This window comes from Pangasianodon hypophthalmus, chromosome 18 (genome assembly GCF_027358585.1).
Source record: "Pangasianodon hypophthalmus isolate fPanHyp1 chromosome 18, fPanHyp1.pri, whole genome shotgun sequence".
In the NCBI taxonomy this organism is placed as follows: domain Eukaryota; kingdom Metazoa; phylum Chordata; class Actinopteri; order Siluriformes; family Pangasiidae; genus Pangasianodon; species Pangasianodon hypophthalmus.
The window spans coordinates 10,905,127-10,920,739 of NC_069727.1; the positions used below are offsets into that span (position 1 = coordinate 10,905,127).

The following is a 15,613-nucleotide window of genomic DNA, read 5'->3' on the forward strand; positions in this document are numbered from 1 at the left end:
TAAAAGCAGGGCCAATGTAAAAGTGGTGACAGATGGACACAAGCACGCGCACAGCTTATCCAAAGACATAATACCAAGCCAACCATTTTATGCATCAATGATTTTGCCTTTTTAGGTGCTTTATATAAACATGATGTCTCTTTGGGATAGCTTGAACATCTTGAATCCTGCGTTAATCCAATGAAATTTATATAACTTTCTGTGCAATATATGTTTACCGTATATACAGCCTTTAAAACGTGTCTTGTTTCATGATCTGTTGTAGTGCATGTTACACTTACACACACACACACACACACACACACACACACACACACAGTATCACTTCAGTACTTGATAAATAATTGATGGTGTGTTTTTATCAGTCAATTTGTTGTGTGTTTGTGTGTGTTTGTGTGTGTGTGTGTGTGTTTTGTTTAAGTGCCCTGTTCAGTGATTGAGTGTTATTTTACAGGAACATAGTCATGAACAGGGTAACAGTCAAGGCTATAAGTTCTATCCATATTAAAAGGAAGATTCTTTATTATTTCACTTTTGTTTTTGTTTTTTTTGTTTTTTAACAGAAGCTATTCTTCCATGGGCTGATAGCAATTTAATTGAAGTGCTCAATACATTCTTTGGAAAATGTCGACATCTAGTGGTTATCTCCTGTAAACCTGTAAATGCAGTGTAAACTTTGTTGAGGATCCATAAATAGGCAGAGATGATTTGCCTAAATTTTCTCATGAGTGTCTAGGAGAGATAAATTATTAATTTGAGTGACTCACTGGCTTTCCTACTGTATGTGTGCCTGTGTGTGTGTGTGTGTGTGTGTGTAAGTCAAACAAATAAATACATTCTTTGCAGTGTAAATAGTGGTGTAATTGCTTTACTACAAAATATTAGAACACATATTCAGAAGACATTTCTGTCATTTTCTGACATATCTAAGTGCAAACCTACAGCAGTCCTAAACTGTGCAGTTTTTGTGAGCCTGTGCCCACTGTAGCCTCAGATTCCTCTTCTTAGCTGACGGGAGTGGAACCTGATGTGGCCTTCTGCTGTTGTCGCACATCCGCCTCAAGGTTCAGTGTACTGTACATTCTGAGATGCTCTTCTATTCACCACAGTTGTAAAGAGTGGTTGTTTGTGTTACCGTATCCTTCCTGACAGCTCAATCCTGTCTGGCAATTCTCCTCTGACCGTTCTCAGCACCAAGGCATTTACACCCACAGAACTGCCACTCCCTGGATGTGTTTTGTTTTCTACACCATTCTGTGTAAACTTTACAGTCTGTTGTGTGTGAAAGGAGATCAGCAGTTTCTGAAATACTCACACTAGCTAATCTGGCACCAGTAACCACTGATCTCACAATTTGTCCCTATTCTGATATCTAATGTGAATTCTATCTGAAGCTCTTGACCTGTATCTGCAAGACTTTATGTAGTGCACTGCTGTCACATGACTGTCTGATTGGATATTTCTATGAATGAGCAGGTGTATAAGTGTTCCTAATAAAGTGGTTGGTGGGTGTATATGCAGCACTGCACAAGTACACAGCCATGTTGAGCTGTTCTGAGTCATGTTTTAAAAGTTTGAAAAAGTTTTGACTTCAATGTCTATTACATGAGTAGCCCATAGGCTTGTGCATAAAATTCAATTTGAATAAAATACAAAAGTTGTTAAATCTGTACTGTAGTAGTTATGGCATTATGTTCACTGGGACACTCACAGGATATCAGGTCTGTTCTGCCTCTGTTCTACAGACTGGTTGTGTCTATAGAAACCTCTAATCCACAACATTCATTGCTCTCCTACCACCCCTTCCTCCTCTACATAGTATACACACACACAGACACAAACAGAGAGAGAGAGAGAGAGAGAGAGAGAGAGAGAGAGAGAGATGGGCGAGGCAGATGAAAACCAACACTAAAGTGTAACATAGTATTTATATAACCAGCTGTAGGGTGGAGTGCACAGTCCCACACCCTGCACTTCATGGGCTGAGTAGACTACAATATACATGGGCCACTTTGCTGAACATGCTGAACACCTTGTTCTGGGAATAACTCAATAGTTCTTTCTCTCATTATGAGTAAAAACTTAAATCTTTCATTAGAGGAACTCTTTTGCTTTACACAGCTCATCTAATATATGGAGCCATTTTAGAACATTTAAATCAACTCAGGTACAAGTTTGAAAATAATACATAATTTATCGATGAATTTAATCAAAGTTTATTAAAAACTACAATCAAGCTTATCATTTAGTTATGAAACTTATAGACATTCTTTGTTTGTGTCTTTTATTCTTGTGGCTGAAGTTTTCCCAAAGACACTCCACCTACTTTGTCAAAACTAATGATCTGACTGTGGAGGAATCTTCTTAAAAAGACAAATAATCCATAAACTGATTTAACCATTTTCAGTGATTCAGTAAAACATAGATATCTAACTCACACTACAATGTTCCTTTTACTATGAATGAATTAATATAATCTTTTTAGGAAACATAGCCAAATTAAACTATTAAAATATTGAATATTAAAATATTACTACTAAACTATTATAAAAATATTACTACCAAACTTCTGACCTTTTGTATATTAGAATATTGTTGCTTATAGTTACACCATTATCTTAACTGGAGCCTGATGTCAGGCCAGTGTTCATTTTAGTTTCACTTTATAGCTAACCACAAGATAAACAAGATAAAAATGAAGGGTCTTTAGTCTTAATTTAAACCATTTAATTTGAATTTACTTAATTTGAGAAATATGCACCTACGATAATATCTCTGTGGTCAGGAAGTTGGGAATATTCTCCGTCTGGCTCAAGGAATGATATGGAAGCGTATCTCTCTTGTTGTGTTAACGTTGTGTAGGACTACAAATGCCACAGAAATATCACATGCTTTCTTTAGTGTGACACTGTGCCCACACAGACACTGGACCTGGCTTTGAAGATGTCTATAAAAATCTCACCCCTGACTCTAGTCCTGCAGTGGGGCAGATTCAGGCTCAAGCATGGGGTCATCACAGAAGGAAGAAAGAGCACACTCTGTCTCCATGAAAGAGGCCTTTAAATTGTAGTATACTGTACAAACATGGGAGGAAACAATTTTACATTAAATAGGTTAAACTACATTTTGCACAATGAGGACTCGATATAAGTCCTTCAGTCAAATCCATGATCATGGATTGAGCTCAGCCATTTGCTTTTAACATTAATAATGACTTAATAATAATTAATAATAATAATGGGTGAGCACACATATTACTGTAAGTGTGCCCCAGCAATATTAATTAAGTGGAGAAGAGTAGACTTGCATTATATTGTACAATGAGAATTTTATATTATTACTTATAGTGTCTTGCATAAGTACTCATCCCACTTGAACATTTCTACCTTTCGTAGTGTTACAAGTTGGACTTAGCCTAACTGGGGGTGAATCTACACAATAGACCAAAACGTTGAAGGGGTGGGGGTGATCAATGTAGTTCTTTAACACTGCATAAGTAATCGCCCCCATTGCTGTTCTACCAACTACTGACCCAGGGGTCTTTTTATTTAACTTTTGTGCAACAATTATATATATATATATATATATATATATATATATATATATATATATATATATAGTTTTAAAACTACAAAATGTGAGAAAGTTCTAGAGGTGGATATTTATGAAAGGCATTGTACACATTAATGCTGTGGAAGTTTTTTTTTTTTTTTTTTTTTAATTCTTTACTTTATTAATGCCTTTCCTTTACACTTGAAAATCTTAATATACGACACTATTCTAAGCACTATTAAATTATTCACTTTTTTGAACATCGTGTTTGGGATGTAGCCTCTTTTGCATAGTTAGCTTATCTGGGGGGGAGAAAAAAAAAACTTCTTTCAACGACGTTCTGCCACGTCACGTGACTGAGGGACGTCCTACGCAGTGACGTCACGACAGAGGCCGGTTCTCTTGGGCCAAGTCGCTGTAGTTTCTCACTTCCGCATTTATTCTGCTTTTAATTGCGAAAGGCTGAAGAAGTGGCACAATGTCTCATCAGACCGGCATCCAAGGTAAACTCTTTCATCACCTCTTATGAGAAAGGTTTCTGTTAGGAGCCACTTCAAGCGACTTTATTCACTGTAGTTTGGGTTGTGGACTGTGTGTTGCTGCGCTCGAGCGTCTCAGTTAACGTTTCATTGGGAGAGCATGTTAAACACTAACCAGGACCAGATCCGTGAAGAGAGCAATCTCTGCCAAGTGTGATCTAAGCTTTATTGGTCAAATATAGCCATGCAAATGAAAGGTTGTTAGGACATCAGTGCTGATGCATCAGCAGCTCGTTTCTCCGGCCGGTCAAAGGTCTTTTTTTTTTTTCCCCCTCCCTGGACTCCTTCAGCTGTCTGGCATCCTTTTAGGCTTTTAGGGAATTCACATACCTAGCATTGTTTATTTCGAGAATGGAGAGCTGTGTTTCAGCTAATGGGACCTTACATTTTAACTTTTTAGTCTTTATTTCATGAGGCACATTGACTGCAACTTCTAAAAGCTTGTGTTTTTGAATGGCATGAAACACTAGAATGCAAAATCTGGGGTACAAATTAAAAAATACTGGACCTTCAGAGGTTTCTACTGTACTTCTTCCCTCTGTTACGTGTGTGACACAATTATCTGATTATTACTTTCTTATCTACATGTGGTCAGACTGGGTTTGTTGATTGTGTTTTTGCTCTGTATCAACAGCCACGGCAGAGGTGAAAGAGGTTTTCACCAAGGCACGGAATGGAGCGTACCGACTTATTAAGGTGGTCATTGAAAACGGTAGGTCTGAGGCTGAGCTTTGTGGATTTGTTTGTGACAATTAGAATCCATATAAGGTGAGGAAAGATCTCCGTGCTGAGCCTACAGTTCTGCTGTGTGCTTCAGAGCAGCTTGTGTTGGGAGGAACCAGATCTGCGGTCCAAAAATGGGAGGTGGAATGGGACAGTTACATCCTGCCTCTGTTGGAGGATGCCATGCCTTCGTACGTCCTCTACAGGCTGGACAGCACCAATAATCAGGGATACGAATGGGTCTTCATAGCATGGTCCCCGGATCATTCTGCCGTGAGTAACCTTTATTGGCATGACGTAGTGCAAATGTCGTGTCCCCAGAAAGATGGAAGTGCAAAATAGAAGCCAAGATTTGAAATGTTTAGTTAAACCTAGCAAGCTGAAACACACTGGGAATGGAGTTCTCTCAGAGAAAAAAAAACTGTTAGGGTAACACTTAGCAGTACAATAAGACTCTGTTTTTGCTCTCTATGGTACAGATTAAAATTTCATTTTAGAAATATATATTATTACTCTTGTGAACCAGGGTAATAATATATATTTCTAAGCTGAAAAGATTCCAGTTCTCAATCCTTAGGTAAAATAGCTGCCTTTAAATTCTGTTTTTTTTTCTGTACATCCAAAACCTGTACCATAAAAGAATTGTAGGTTGGCTAAAAGCCTAGACTTTGAAAGGCCCATTTTGAACGTGAAAATATACAGACGGAAAAACCAGTATAAACTGTGTAAGTGAGGTGTTGGGCTGCCACGGGTTCACCAGTACAGGTTCAATACGCATTGGCATCAGTTCTACAAGTCTCTCTAACTGTACTGAAGAGATAAACACCATTCTTCCAAAAGCTATTCCCTCAAATGGTGTTTTGATGATGGTGGTGCTGGAGAGCATTGTATGGCACATTGGTCCAACATCCCCCTCAGGGGTGTTCAGTTGGGTTGAGATCTCATGATTGCAATAGCATATTATTATTTTTATTATTAAGCCTTCGGCAGTAGGTGGTAGAGGCATTTTTATTTTCAGGTCGTCCATCTGTTCATCCATTCATGAGTTTCCATCTGAGTTTCTCGTTAGTATAATATCTCAGGAACAAGGTTGAATGTTTGTAGGACTCATCTGTATTTATCACTGTAACCAGCAGACGAGCTGATTAGATTTTGGAATTAATCCAATCAGGGTCAAGGTCACAGCAAGGTCAAATGATTCAGTGATGTCTGTGGATGGGGACATTGTGATCCTGGAAAGAACACTCCCATCAGGATAAAAACCTTTCATCATTTCAAGATAATAAGGTGATCAGTCAGAATAACTTTGTATTGATTTACACTGACATTTCCCCTTGAGTTGACTCAAACCATTTAAGCCTAAAAAAAAAAAAAAACACAACATAACAGGGTCATTTTTTTCTTTTTGTTTGTCACCCGTCTGTAGTAACAGGCTTTCCAAATATTCATTCAGTTTATCATGCTAACATTATTAAAAACAAGCTAAACATTTCACACATTTTTAACATTAAAATAGTAAATGGTATATATAAGACCATAAAACCTATGTAATCACTGGTTACATTAAAAAGAAGTATAACCTCCTTGTGGATGTGGATAATTAGACATGTAATTACAAGTGCATACTTATACAGATGCAGCAGGCTCCATGGTTTTTGTTGTAGGTTGTGTTTAGGGCTGGAAAAGGTTTCTCCTAAGAATAGCCATTATAGACCACACATAGTGCTTTGGCACTGCAGTAATAAAAACTGAACTCAACAGGTCTGAGTCCTGTTTGAGAACTGCTTCAGTCAAAACTCTTTGGCATGCCATATTATATATTTTTAACCAACATTACATTGCTCTAAAACATTATGATGTAGTTGATAATGTTGAAGTATTAGACAGAAAATAGATTGTTGTGATTTCATCCTGCTTTGCATGGAAAATTTGCAATTCTAATTTTCTCTCTCGGGTTTCAATAACCCAGTTGTATTTCACAGCCAGCAGGAAGATAGCAAGATCCAAAACCAAAATACTACGCTGTGAAGCCAAAAACATTCCCTGCTCATGTTTCATTTAGTATATTTAGTATATTTGTACTTATTATTGAAATCATTATTGATTTATTTTGCTCATTGTAATGGTGTTGTCAGGTTCGGCAGAAGATGCTGTATGCTGCTACTAGAGCCACATTGAAAAAGGAATTTGGTGGCAGTCACATAAAAGAGGAACTCTTCGGCACAGTAAAGGTATGGTAGAGAGCGCTCAGAGAGTACTCCTATTCTTCCTTGTGATTCATTACTGTCTAAGGGACGTAGCTGTGTAGCCATTCTAAAACCTCAGGATGCACATGCATAAGGACATTTTACAACTTGAAACATATTACACAATATCCCTGCTTTATTGTGGATAGGATTGGGGACAGAGTAATACCACAGATTTAAGTGGGCATGCAGACAAAATGTAGAATATTCCCACTTCGGGCTGCGTGACTCATGATGAAATAAGGACCACGATTTTTTTGGTTTAGAATTGATATTTATTAAATGCTTACCGCAGCAGAGCGTGGTGGCTACATTCTCCTAGCAGATGTTTGTGAATACAACTTGTTTACACTTTGAATTATTGATTTACTGCACATTTGTACTGGAGTAGCCTAAAGCGCAAACAGGCAACAGTAACTGCTATTGAGAATGAAACTTTAATTAGGGCGCCAAGAATTAAAAATTCATAATTGTTTCTATTCTACTGCTGATAGCAACTCATAAGCCACTCGTGGGTGATGCGTAATGCGTTACATGCCCCATTCATTCTTTTCATACGTTTATTTGTTGTTTGCTTATTAATTGGGAATTTAATCATTAGTACATAATAGTCAATTTCTGTTTAGGGCGAATGAGTTCACGCTGACTACACAACACTGAATTCAGTCACAGTTTAGCTTTCCAGCAGTGTTTGTCTACTTTTTTCTTCCATATCCTCACTGAGTCACTATACTTTAGGTGAGGTCACATGGTAGAATGTTAGTGATCACTGAGGGGAGAATGAGGAAGCTCTTGAATCTAATTGCAGTGAGAAATGAATCAAGATTGTGATTTTAATTTGATTTGTGACAACAGTGTATTAACATTGTAATAACAGTAATGAAATATCAACAAATGCAAAGTGTGAGTGTGAGCTCCATGTACTGATGTCATATTTCACTATGGAAGAGCAGTGGAGCAGAATTAAGGCTAAAATTAAATTAAGCCTACCTATGTGACTGACTTCCCCATAAAAGTGACCAAAGTTTGAGTAGAACAAAGTGCAATAATAAATTTCAATCTTGACAGTCAGGTTAGTGCCCTGTTATGTGTCTTTTCCCATGTAAAGCTCCTTCTGTTTTGTACATTTTAATGATGAGGACAAAGAGGAGTTTTTAACCTATTTAACTTTGGTTGTCTTTAAATTAGTATGCAATTCCTTATCCTTATATTATTAGTAATACATTATTCCATTATTCCTTAATCATATATATATAATCTTATGTAATGTGAGAATTTTGTGTGTGACTTTTATTTTATTGGAGGTTTTGTATTTTGTCTGTTATTTTTCTCTTCTAATACTCGCTGGGATAAAAGCGTAATAAATAAGTTGTTATTGGTTGCTTTTGTAGTTTGTTGTTGTTGATGATGATGATAAAAAGAGGAAGAGGAAAAAGAAGACTAATAGACCTTTCTCTGTGCAGGATGATGTATCACTAAACGGCTATAAAAGGTACTTGGCGTCGCAGTCTGCTCCTCTCCCACTGACTGCTGCTGAGGAGGAACTGAGGCAAATCAAACTCAACGAGGTACCACTGCATGACATGTAGTAAGACCTAGATGCACATGACTGCAGGTTTTGTTGGCCTAAAATAAATAAGGCCGTCACTAACACTGGACTAACAGGTTTGATTAAAATCAGAACACCAGCTTTATTGGTACAACGTTATGATGTCTTTAAGTTACAGACACACACAGGCTTTAGCAAGTAAACATTGTCCTTGGTTGTCAGTGATCATGTGACCATTGATATTGCACTGCGTGTTGAACAAATTGCTCACTGGCCTAGATTACTGTTTTATTCTCTCAGCTGTGGATGGTCCCATCTGTCTCTATATCTCCAGTGCCTGCGTATTATACCCATGGCAACCAGCAGCGATGCTCATACGCATAGCACACTTCAGGATTGTGTTTTTAATGCCTGTAAATACATATAGGCTGCGGAATTATTGGCACCCCTGGTAAAGATGTGTGACAAGGATTATGGGGGAAAGGGGGGGGTTATGAAAACCACATGTCACAATTATTGGCACCACTACAAATATTATGAAGAAAAAAGTCATCTATGACTTCTGGTTTCAGAAGGTTTGACTTCTGGTTTACAGTGGGGTGTAAATCTATGGTAGCAAAGGCCAAATGTTCTTAGTCATTCATTAACGTGGGGATGATTATAGAATACACATATGAAATGTGATAAAAGTGTGTTGGCCTTCATAGATTAGGCAATGACTATATACAGTCCCTCCAAAAAAATTAGAACAGCAAGGCCAATTCTTTTGTTTTTGCTTTACATTGGAGACATTTGTGTTTAAGATAAAAAGATGAATATGACACAATAGATCAGAATTTCAGCTTTTATTTCTTGATATTTTCATCTAGATACATTTACTACTTAGAACATGGCACTTTTTGTCAGAACTCACCCATTCTTCAAGTCAACAAAAATATTGGAACATGTGACTGACAGGCGTTTCTTGTTGCCCAGATGTGCCCTGTTAGAGTGATTGATTAAACAATTAATAGCTTTGAATGTCTACTCTTGGTTTGAGCCCTGGGTTTCACCTGTGAAGACTGTATTTGTTGTTAAAAAAGGATAAACCAACATGAAGACCAGAGAGCTGTCTTCGGGAGAAAAGCAGGCCATTTTGAAACTGAGAAAAGAGAGAAAATTGATCAGAACCATTGCACAAGCATTGGGCACAGCCAACACAACAATTTGGAATGTCCTGAAAAAGAAAGAAACCACTGGTGTACTAACAGCCAGACATCAAACAGGTCGAACAAGGAAAACAACAGCAGGTGACGATAGAAACACCGTTTACCATAGATGCCAATAATTCTGGATCTGACTGTAGATGCTCTCTTATTTGAACCAGCTCCTGGATCCAAATTCAGAGCATGCAGCATATAATGTACATGCTGAAAAATACAAATGTAGCTTGTCTTCCTTAAGTGACCATTTTACAAGGACAACCTTAACAGGCAGCCATTTTCAAAACATCTCATTGAGATCAGAAGGGCAGATTATAGTGCAGTAAGCTGTATTTGGCTATATTTGGGGGCCGAGAGAGGCCACTGTTGTTAAGTAGATGGACATAAAAGCAGTTCCATCTCCTGTAATTTCTGTATGATTTAGGCTGTGTGTATGGTCGTACATTATTCAGAATGAATAGATAATATTTCTAAACAGATACAGATGGAGGCATTGCGTTGCATCGCTAGTGTATGGAGGAATAAGTGGAAGCACTTCCTACTGTCATTATGTAAACTGTTCCCTACATATGTGATTGGAATAGGATCAGATTTTGATGTTGAAATTGTATTCAAAATTCTTACCAGCATAACTGTAGTCAGTATGATCTCTAATTGTGTGTGTGTGTGTGTGTGTGTGTGTGTGTGTGTGTGCTTACAGGTGCAGACAGATATCCACTTGGACACAAAGCAGCAGACTTTGCAGGGCGTAGCTTTCCCCATGCAAAGAGATGCTATTGAGGCCTTGGAGCAATTCAGAAACAAAAGGCTTAACTATGTTCAGCTAGTAAGCAACACCTACTTATTAAGCAAATGCACCACTGTCATATATCTACCTTTATATTGACTTTCACCTTAAATAAGCATGTAGTAATAAGTTTGACCATGTAATTTGATCATTTGCTTTGAGTTGTTGATCAAAAGACTAGATGAACGTATCAATGTTAGTCATGAGTCAGATGTGTTTTCCTGTTGCATACTAATGTTTCCAGGTGTCATCTATGCCAGACAGTGACCTCTAGTGGATTCTGAGAGTAATTTCTTGTGAGTGTTATTAAGCATGACTTCACACTATATTGCCAAATGTGCTTGTGTTTGTACAGGAAATTGATTTTCCAAAAGAGTGCATCAAGTTATCCAGCACAGCTCCGACAGAGTTACGTGACCTGCCCAAACGAATCCCTAAAGATGCTGCACGGTACCACTTCTTCCTCTACAAACACACACATGAAGGAGACTACCTCGAGTCCACGGGTAAGACATCGGCTGTTCATTTAGTTGAGGGCAAAAATTTGCATATCCCTTCTGGTTTCTTCTTTCTTCTAAGCATTTAAAGTGAATTTTATTCTTTCATCATTACAAGAAAAAATCTCATTCAGAAAAAATGTTTTATTTTAATTTTGTTAATGTGAACTTGTCTTCCACCTTTCTAAAAGGACTTTTTCAAGTGCTGGTTATAGATTTTTGCATATCTCTATTTTTCCCCCACTCTTTGGTCATGTCTTCTTGTCCATGTTCGAACTATAGTGCTCACTTTTAGTAATGGACTCCCTAAACACTTTGGTGTTTTTCTATTCCCATATCATGCTCTGTTAAACAGTGAATATTGTTGTAATACGTGCTATTATTTTGATGTTTCTCAAGGGTTCTTTTCATGGTTAAGCTTTCTAAGAGGCTCTGGAAAGGAAACCATCTGTTGTGGTGGTTCTACCTATATATACCCCTGAGGGAAAACCGAACATTATTTAGCATTATGATACACATTACAGCTGACTTGCACTCAGTTTCTGTAATATTTAGGTGGTGTTCTAATAACACCACCTAAAAATAACAATGATTGAACTTGAAAAAAGTTTAACTGGAAAATACCATTAAGTTAATGTAGACTTTTATAGTTTTATATATTAATTTTTAATGTAGCGGTCAATCCCCTCCCAGAAGAAGCCTTTATTTGTCATATATATGTTACAGTACTGTGAAGTTCTTGTTAGGAAGCTGTCGTTAACTAATGACAATATTTTCTAACGTCATATGGCCAACGTGTGACTCTAGGTTAAGGTGTGACTCTAGGTTAAGATGTTTGTATGAGCACAAGAAGGTATCCAGAAGTTGAAACAGTGTCCCTGTTGGTTTTCCGGTATTCATAAAACTATGGTTACTTACGTAACATAACGTTCCCAGGAAATTCTACTAAAATTCTATTGGTGTCAAAAAGTTTCACTCCTGTGAACGGGGGTAAAATTAGGACCTTGTGATTATCAGGTAGAACAGGATAGTTTTCTCTTTTATGCATAGTGTTATTGTATGTTTTTCTTCTCTTTTCCCTTTGTATTTAATGCCATTGTTTAATGCCAGTCATGCATTGTGTGCCTTTGCAGTGTTTATATACTCGATGCCTGGTTACAAATGCAGCGTTCGGGAGAGAATGTTGTACTCCAGCTGCAAAAACCCCCTCATAGACACGGTGGAAAAAAAACTGCAGATTGACATTGCCAGAAAGGTAAAGACATGGCACACACAAGCAATTTTAAAAATACACCTCGGTTATTGTCTATTTCAGAAACAATGTCTGACACGTTACATTTCTACAGTTGGAGATTGATAATGGTGATGAACTCACCAGTGACTACATGTATGAAGAGGTTCACCCAAAGCAGCATGCGCACAAACAAGCCTTCGCCAAACCCAAGGGTCCCACTGGGAAGAGGGGGGGCCGCAGAATCACACGTGCTCCGGGGGATGCAGGGGATGATGATTAACTCTGCTTAACAATGGTCCACTTTGTGTGATGAACCTTTTTTTTTTTTTTTTTTTTTTTTAGAACTCCTGCTCTACCTTAAAGCCGTTAACTTGTGTCTCCATAGACTTGCATATCTATGCACAAAGGAAAACACTAAAACACTACACCACTACACTAGGATACAGCCTGAATGAGCATCTTAGAAATTAATGATGACACACTAAATGTATTTACACTGCTTACTTTGGAAATTGATTCGCATCTCAAATGCATACTAAACCCACCTTTAGCATGAAGGATGTTTAAATGCAGGTGCTCAGTTCAGAGTTGGGATGGTATTTACAAAGCATTTAGTAGAAAGGTGCAGAAATGCTTTGTGAATATGAGTCTCTGGTCTTATGTCTGTTTTCCGCCTAATAACAAATTTTAACTGAGAGTGATAACAAACTCTGTTTAACTATTTAGTATAATTTGTGTCTGAGAAACTTTTCATTCCAGTCCATGACTGCATTAGAACTCTGTTCAATAATTTAAAGAAGGCTGAACAATTAGATCCGTTTTCTTTTTTCTTCAGATCAGTGTGTTTGCTCCCAAGTAACCAAAATAATGTCCTGAAGCATTTAATCAAGCTAATCAATAATGTCGTGACATCTGAGCTGAGCAGCCCTCTTCCATTGAAGTCAGGTTATTTTAAAGAAGGAGTTTAATGAAGTGCCACAAATGATGAAGAAATAATTTTATAAGTGTAGCTATAAATAACAAATTCTGTTTTATAATGTAAAGTGCTTTGATAACACAAAGGGAAATTTTCTAAATAACCAGTCATTGGTGGTCTTTTTCAATTGTTCAAGTGATAAAGGAATCTTGTTGAAATTCTATTTTTCTAATCCTGAACATTTGGTATGTCCAGATCATGTCCAGTTGTTTAACCTCTTCAGTCGGGTGTCATCTGTCTTAGCGGCCATCCTGTTTTTCTAATATAATCTTTCAAATACACTCCAAGACATTTATGTCCATATAATATTCATACAATGTTCTTTATACATTGACTTGAGCATTTCTGTGAAGATCTATGACCGTTAAAACCTCTTCTGAATGAAGGGACTACGAATCCAGAATACAGAACGGAGCTCCATCTACTGAACAGACAAACCACTGTTATTCTTGTACTAGTGTGTTATGAAGCTTCATTTAAATACAGTGTGGTACATTATGTCACATTTCAAAAGTCTGTGTTTTTTAACAAATGAAATTAATGACATAGGAAGATTAAAATATTTATATCATATTCCTCTATCTTGTTTTGTGTCAGTTGCACAAATTGTGTGAATGGAGGTTAGACTGGCAAATGTGGAGAATAATAGGTATATTTTTGTCTTTATCATTACAAGCTTGGTATGCTTTGACCAGTTTGAGTAGGAGTGTTAAACTCTGTGTGTGATATTAATGTAATGAGGCACAAAAGAACATGGAAATGTGTCAACATCTTCCCTAATGAATACCAGTGAAACACAACTACCACGTTCGTAAGAGCATCACCAAGCAGTCAGACTGGAGAGCATTTTTCCAAGTCGGTATATGCTCTTGCCTCATTGTTACATGCGCTTGCTACAAGTTCTTGCCTCACTGTGTGCACATTGGCAAAAAAATCAGTGCATTTCAGTTATTAGATGTCAATTAGATGCCAGTGTAGCCAGTCTACCTACTAGAATATGCTTGGGAGCTGGTAGGACACCCACACATACATGGGATGAACATGAGAAACTCCGAATATACAGTAACCCAAGTGCAGAGTCGAACCGGGGACACTGTAGCTGTGAGGAAGCAATGCTACCTGCTGAGCCAAAGTGCTGCTTGGTTTGTATACATATACATTTTTAAGTTGAATGACATATAAATTAATAATGGATTGAAAATGTAACATTCCATAATTTTCTTTTCAATATTTCAGAGCACATGCAGTTTGCATGTTACTTGTTGGTTATATGTGTTTATGGTGCATAATCATGCAATAAAGTATAGTGTGGTGTAGTAATGACTATAGTATTCATTTCATTGATTTATTGTTGACATCTAAAGAGAATTTTTTATGCTGTTGTACCACTGAAATTTAAATAAAGGTCAGGCTGGAAAAGCTTACAGCACCGTGTATACTGAGGTGGTCTCCCATCCAAGTAATAACCAGGTCCAACTGCACTTAGCTTCCAAGGTTGGGCGTTCTCGGCGTGGGATAGTTATAAGTGAGATGCTAACGGTAAAGTGCATGCTCGACTAAAAGCCTTCAAATGGAGCCATGCAGTCAGTCTCTGCTTCACAGCCATATAGGAAGAGTAAACAGTTTGTCCTTCAAAAGTACATTTCAAGCCATCTACACACATTCAGCTACAACATTTATGTATTTATTTTCGTGGCATATATTTACATACATGCTTGTTATTCATATTGGTGACAAGTAAAAATTCCAATACAGCTTTAAATATCAGATTTTATATTCATAAAGCAAGATCACTTTTTACTTAAATCATTTCCTACCTACAAATGCTTTACTTCAGCCTCCACGAAATCTTTTCAGAGAAAAACCTGCAAGGATATCCCAAATCATTTAGTTATTATAGACAAGTTGTTTTTTTTCTTGTTTTTTTTTTATCTCTATATTATCCATTGGGATCATTCATTAATAAAATGGCTAGATCATGAAACTCTAGTGCTGTGCATTCATGGGACTTACCTCAAAGTTCTAAGCATGATTTCTCAATGCATTTGACGCCAAAGATGACCTAGTTGTTGAATTCCCTTTGCCATTGAGAAAAAACTGAGGGATTACACTTTCATAGAGCATGCAGTTATCACACAAACTATGCAGTACATTTCATGTCTTTGAAAGGAAAGTGTGTTTTTTTGGTGATATGATACCTGCCTAGAGAGATAGTCTTATCTTTCCTATCTTTGCCAATATTTATGTTTTGCTATAGTCTTCATTATTATGCTGTTAATATTGAAAGAAATTCAAATAACATGGATTT

At 37.2% G+C, this 15,613-nt stretch overlaps 1 protein-coding gene across 2 annotated transcripts; it reads left to right on the forward strand.

Annotated features, from left to right (window-relative positions):
• The first annotated feature begins 3,913 nt into the window (after positions 1-3,913).
• On the forward strand, positions 3,914-14,625 carry LOC113532371 (twinfilin-1). Of its 2 annotated transcripts, none has more exons than XM_026923744.3 (9): positions 3,914-4,055; positions 4,726-4,803; positions 4,909-5,087; positions 6,950-7,045; positions 8,524-8,628; positions 10,512-10,637; positions 10,954-11,104; positions 12,229-12,350; positions 12,442-14,625. In XM_026923744.3, the coding sequence occupies exons 1-9, from the start codon at positions 4,031-4,033 to the stop codon at positions 12,607-12,609; spliced, it is 1,050 nt and encodes a 349-aa protein (XP_026779545.1). In that variant the 5' UTR covers positions 3,914-4,030; the 3' UTR covers positions 12,610-14,625. The 2 variants fall into 2 exon arrangements, with proteins under 2 accessions (XP_026779545.1, XP_026779546.2); XM_026923745.3 differs by having other exon boundaries at positions 4,914-5,087.
• Positions 14,626-15,613: the final 988 nt, after the last annotated feature.

Excerpts from the sequence above, each read along its gene's own strand:
- LOC113532371 (XM_026923744.3), top strand. The coding sequence starts at position 4,031 with ATGTCTCATCAGACCGGCATCCAAG. Across the intron at positions 4,804-4,908 it reads TAAGGTGGTCATTGAAAACG|AGCAGCTTGTGTTGGGAGGA; the intron begins GTAGGTCTGAGG and ends TGTGTGCTTCAG. Across the intron at positions 11,105-12,228 it reads AGACTACCTCGAGTCCACGG|TGTTTATATACTCGATGCCT; the intron begins GTAAGACATCGG and ends GTGCCTTTGCAG.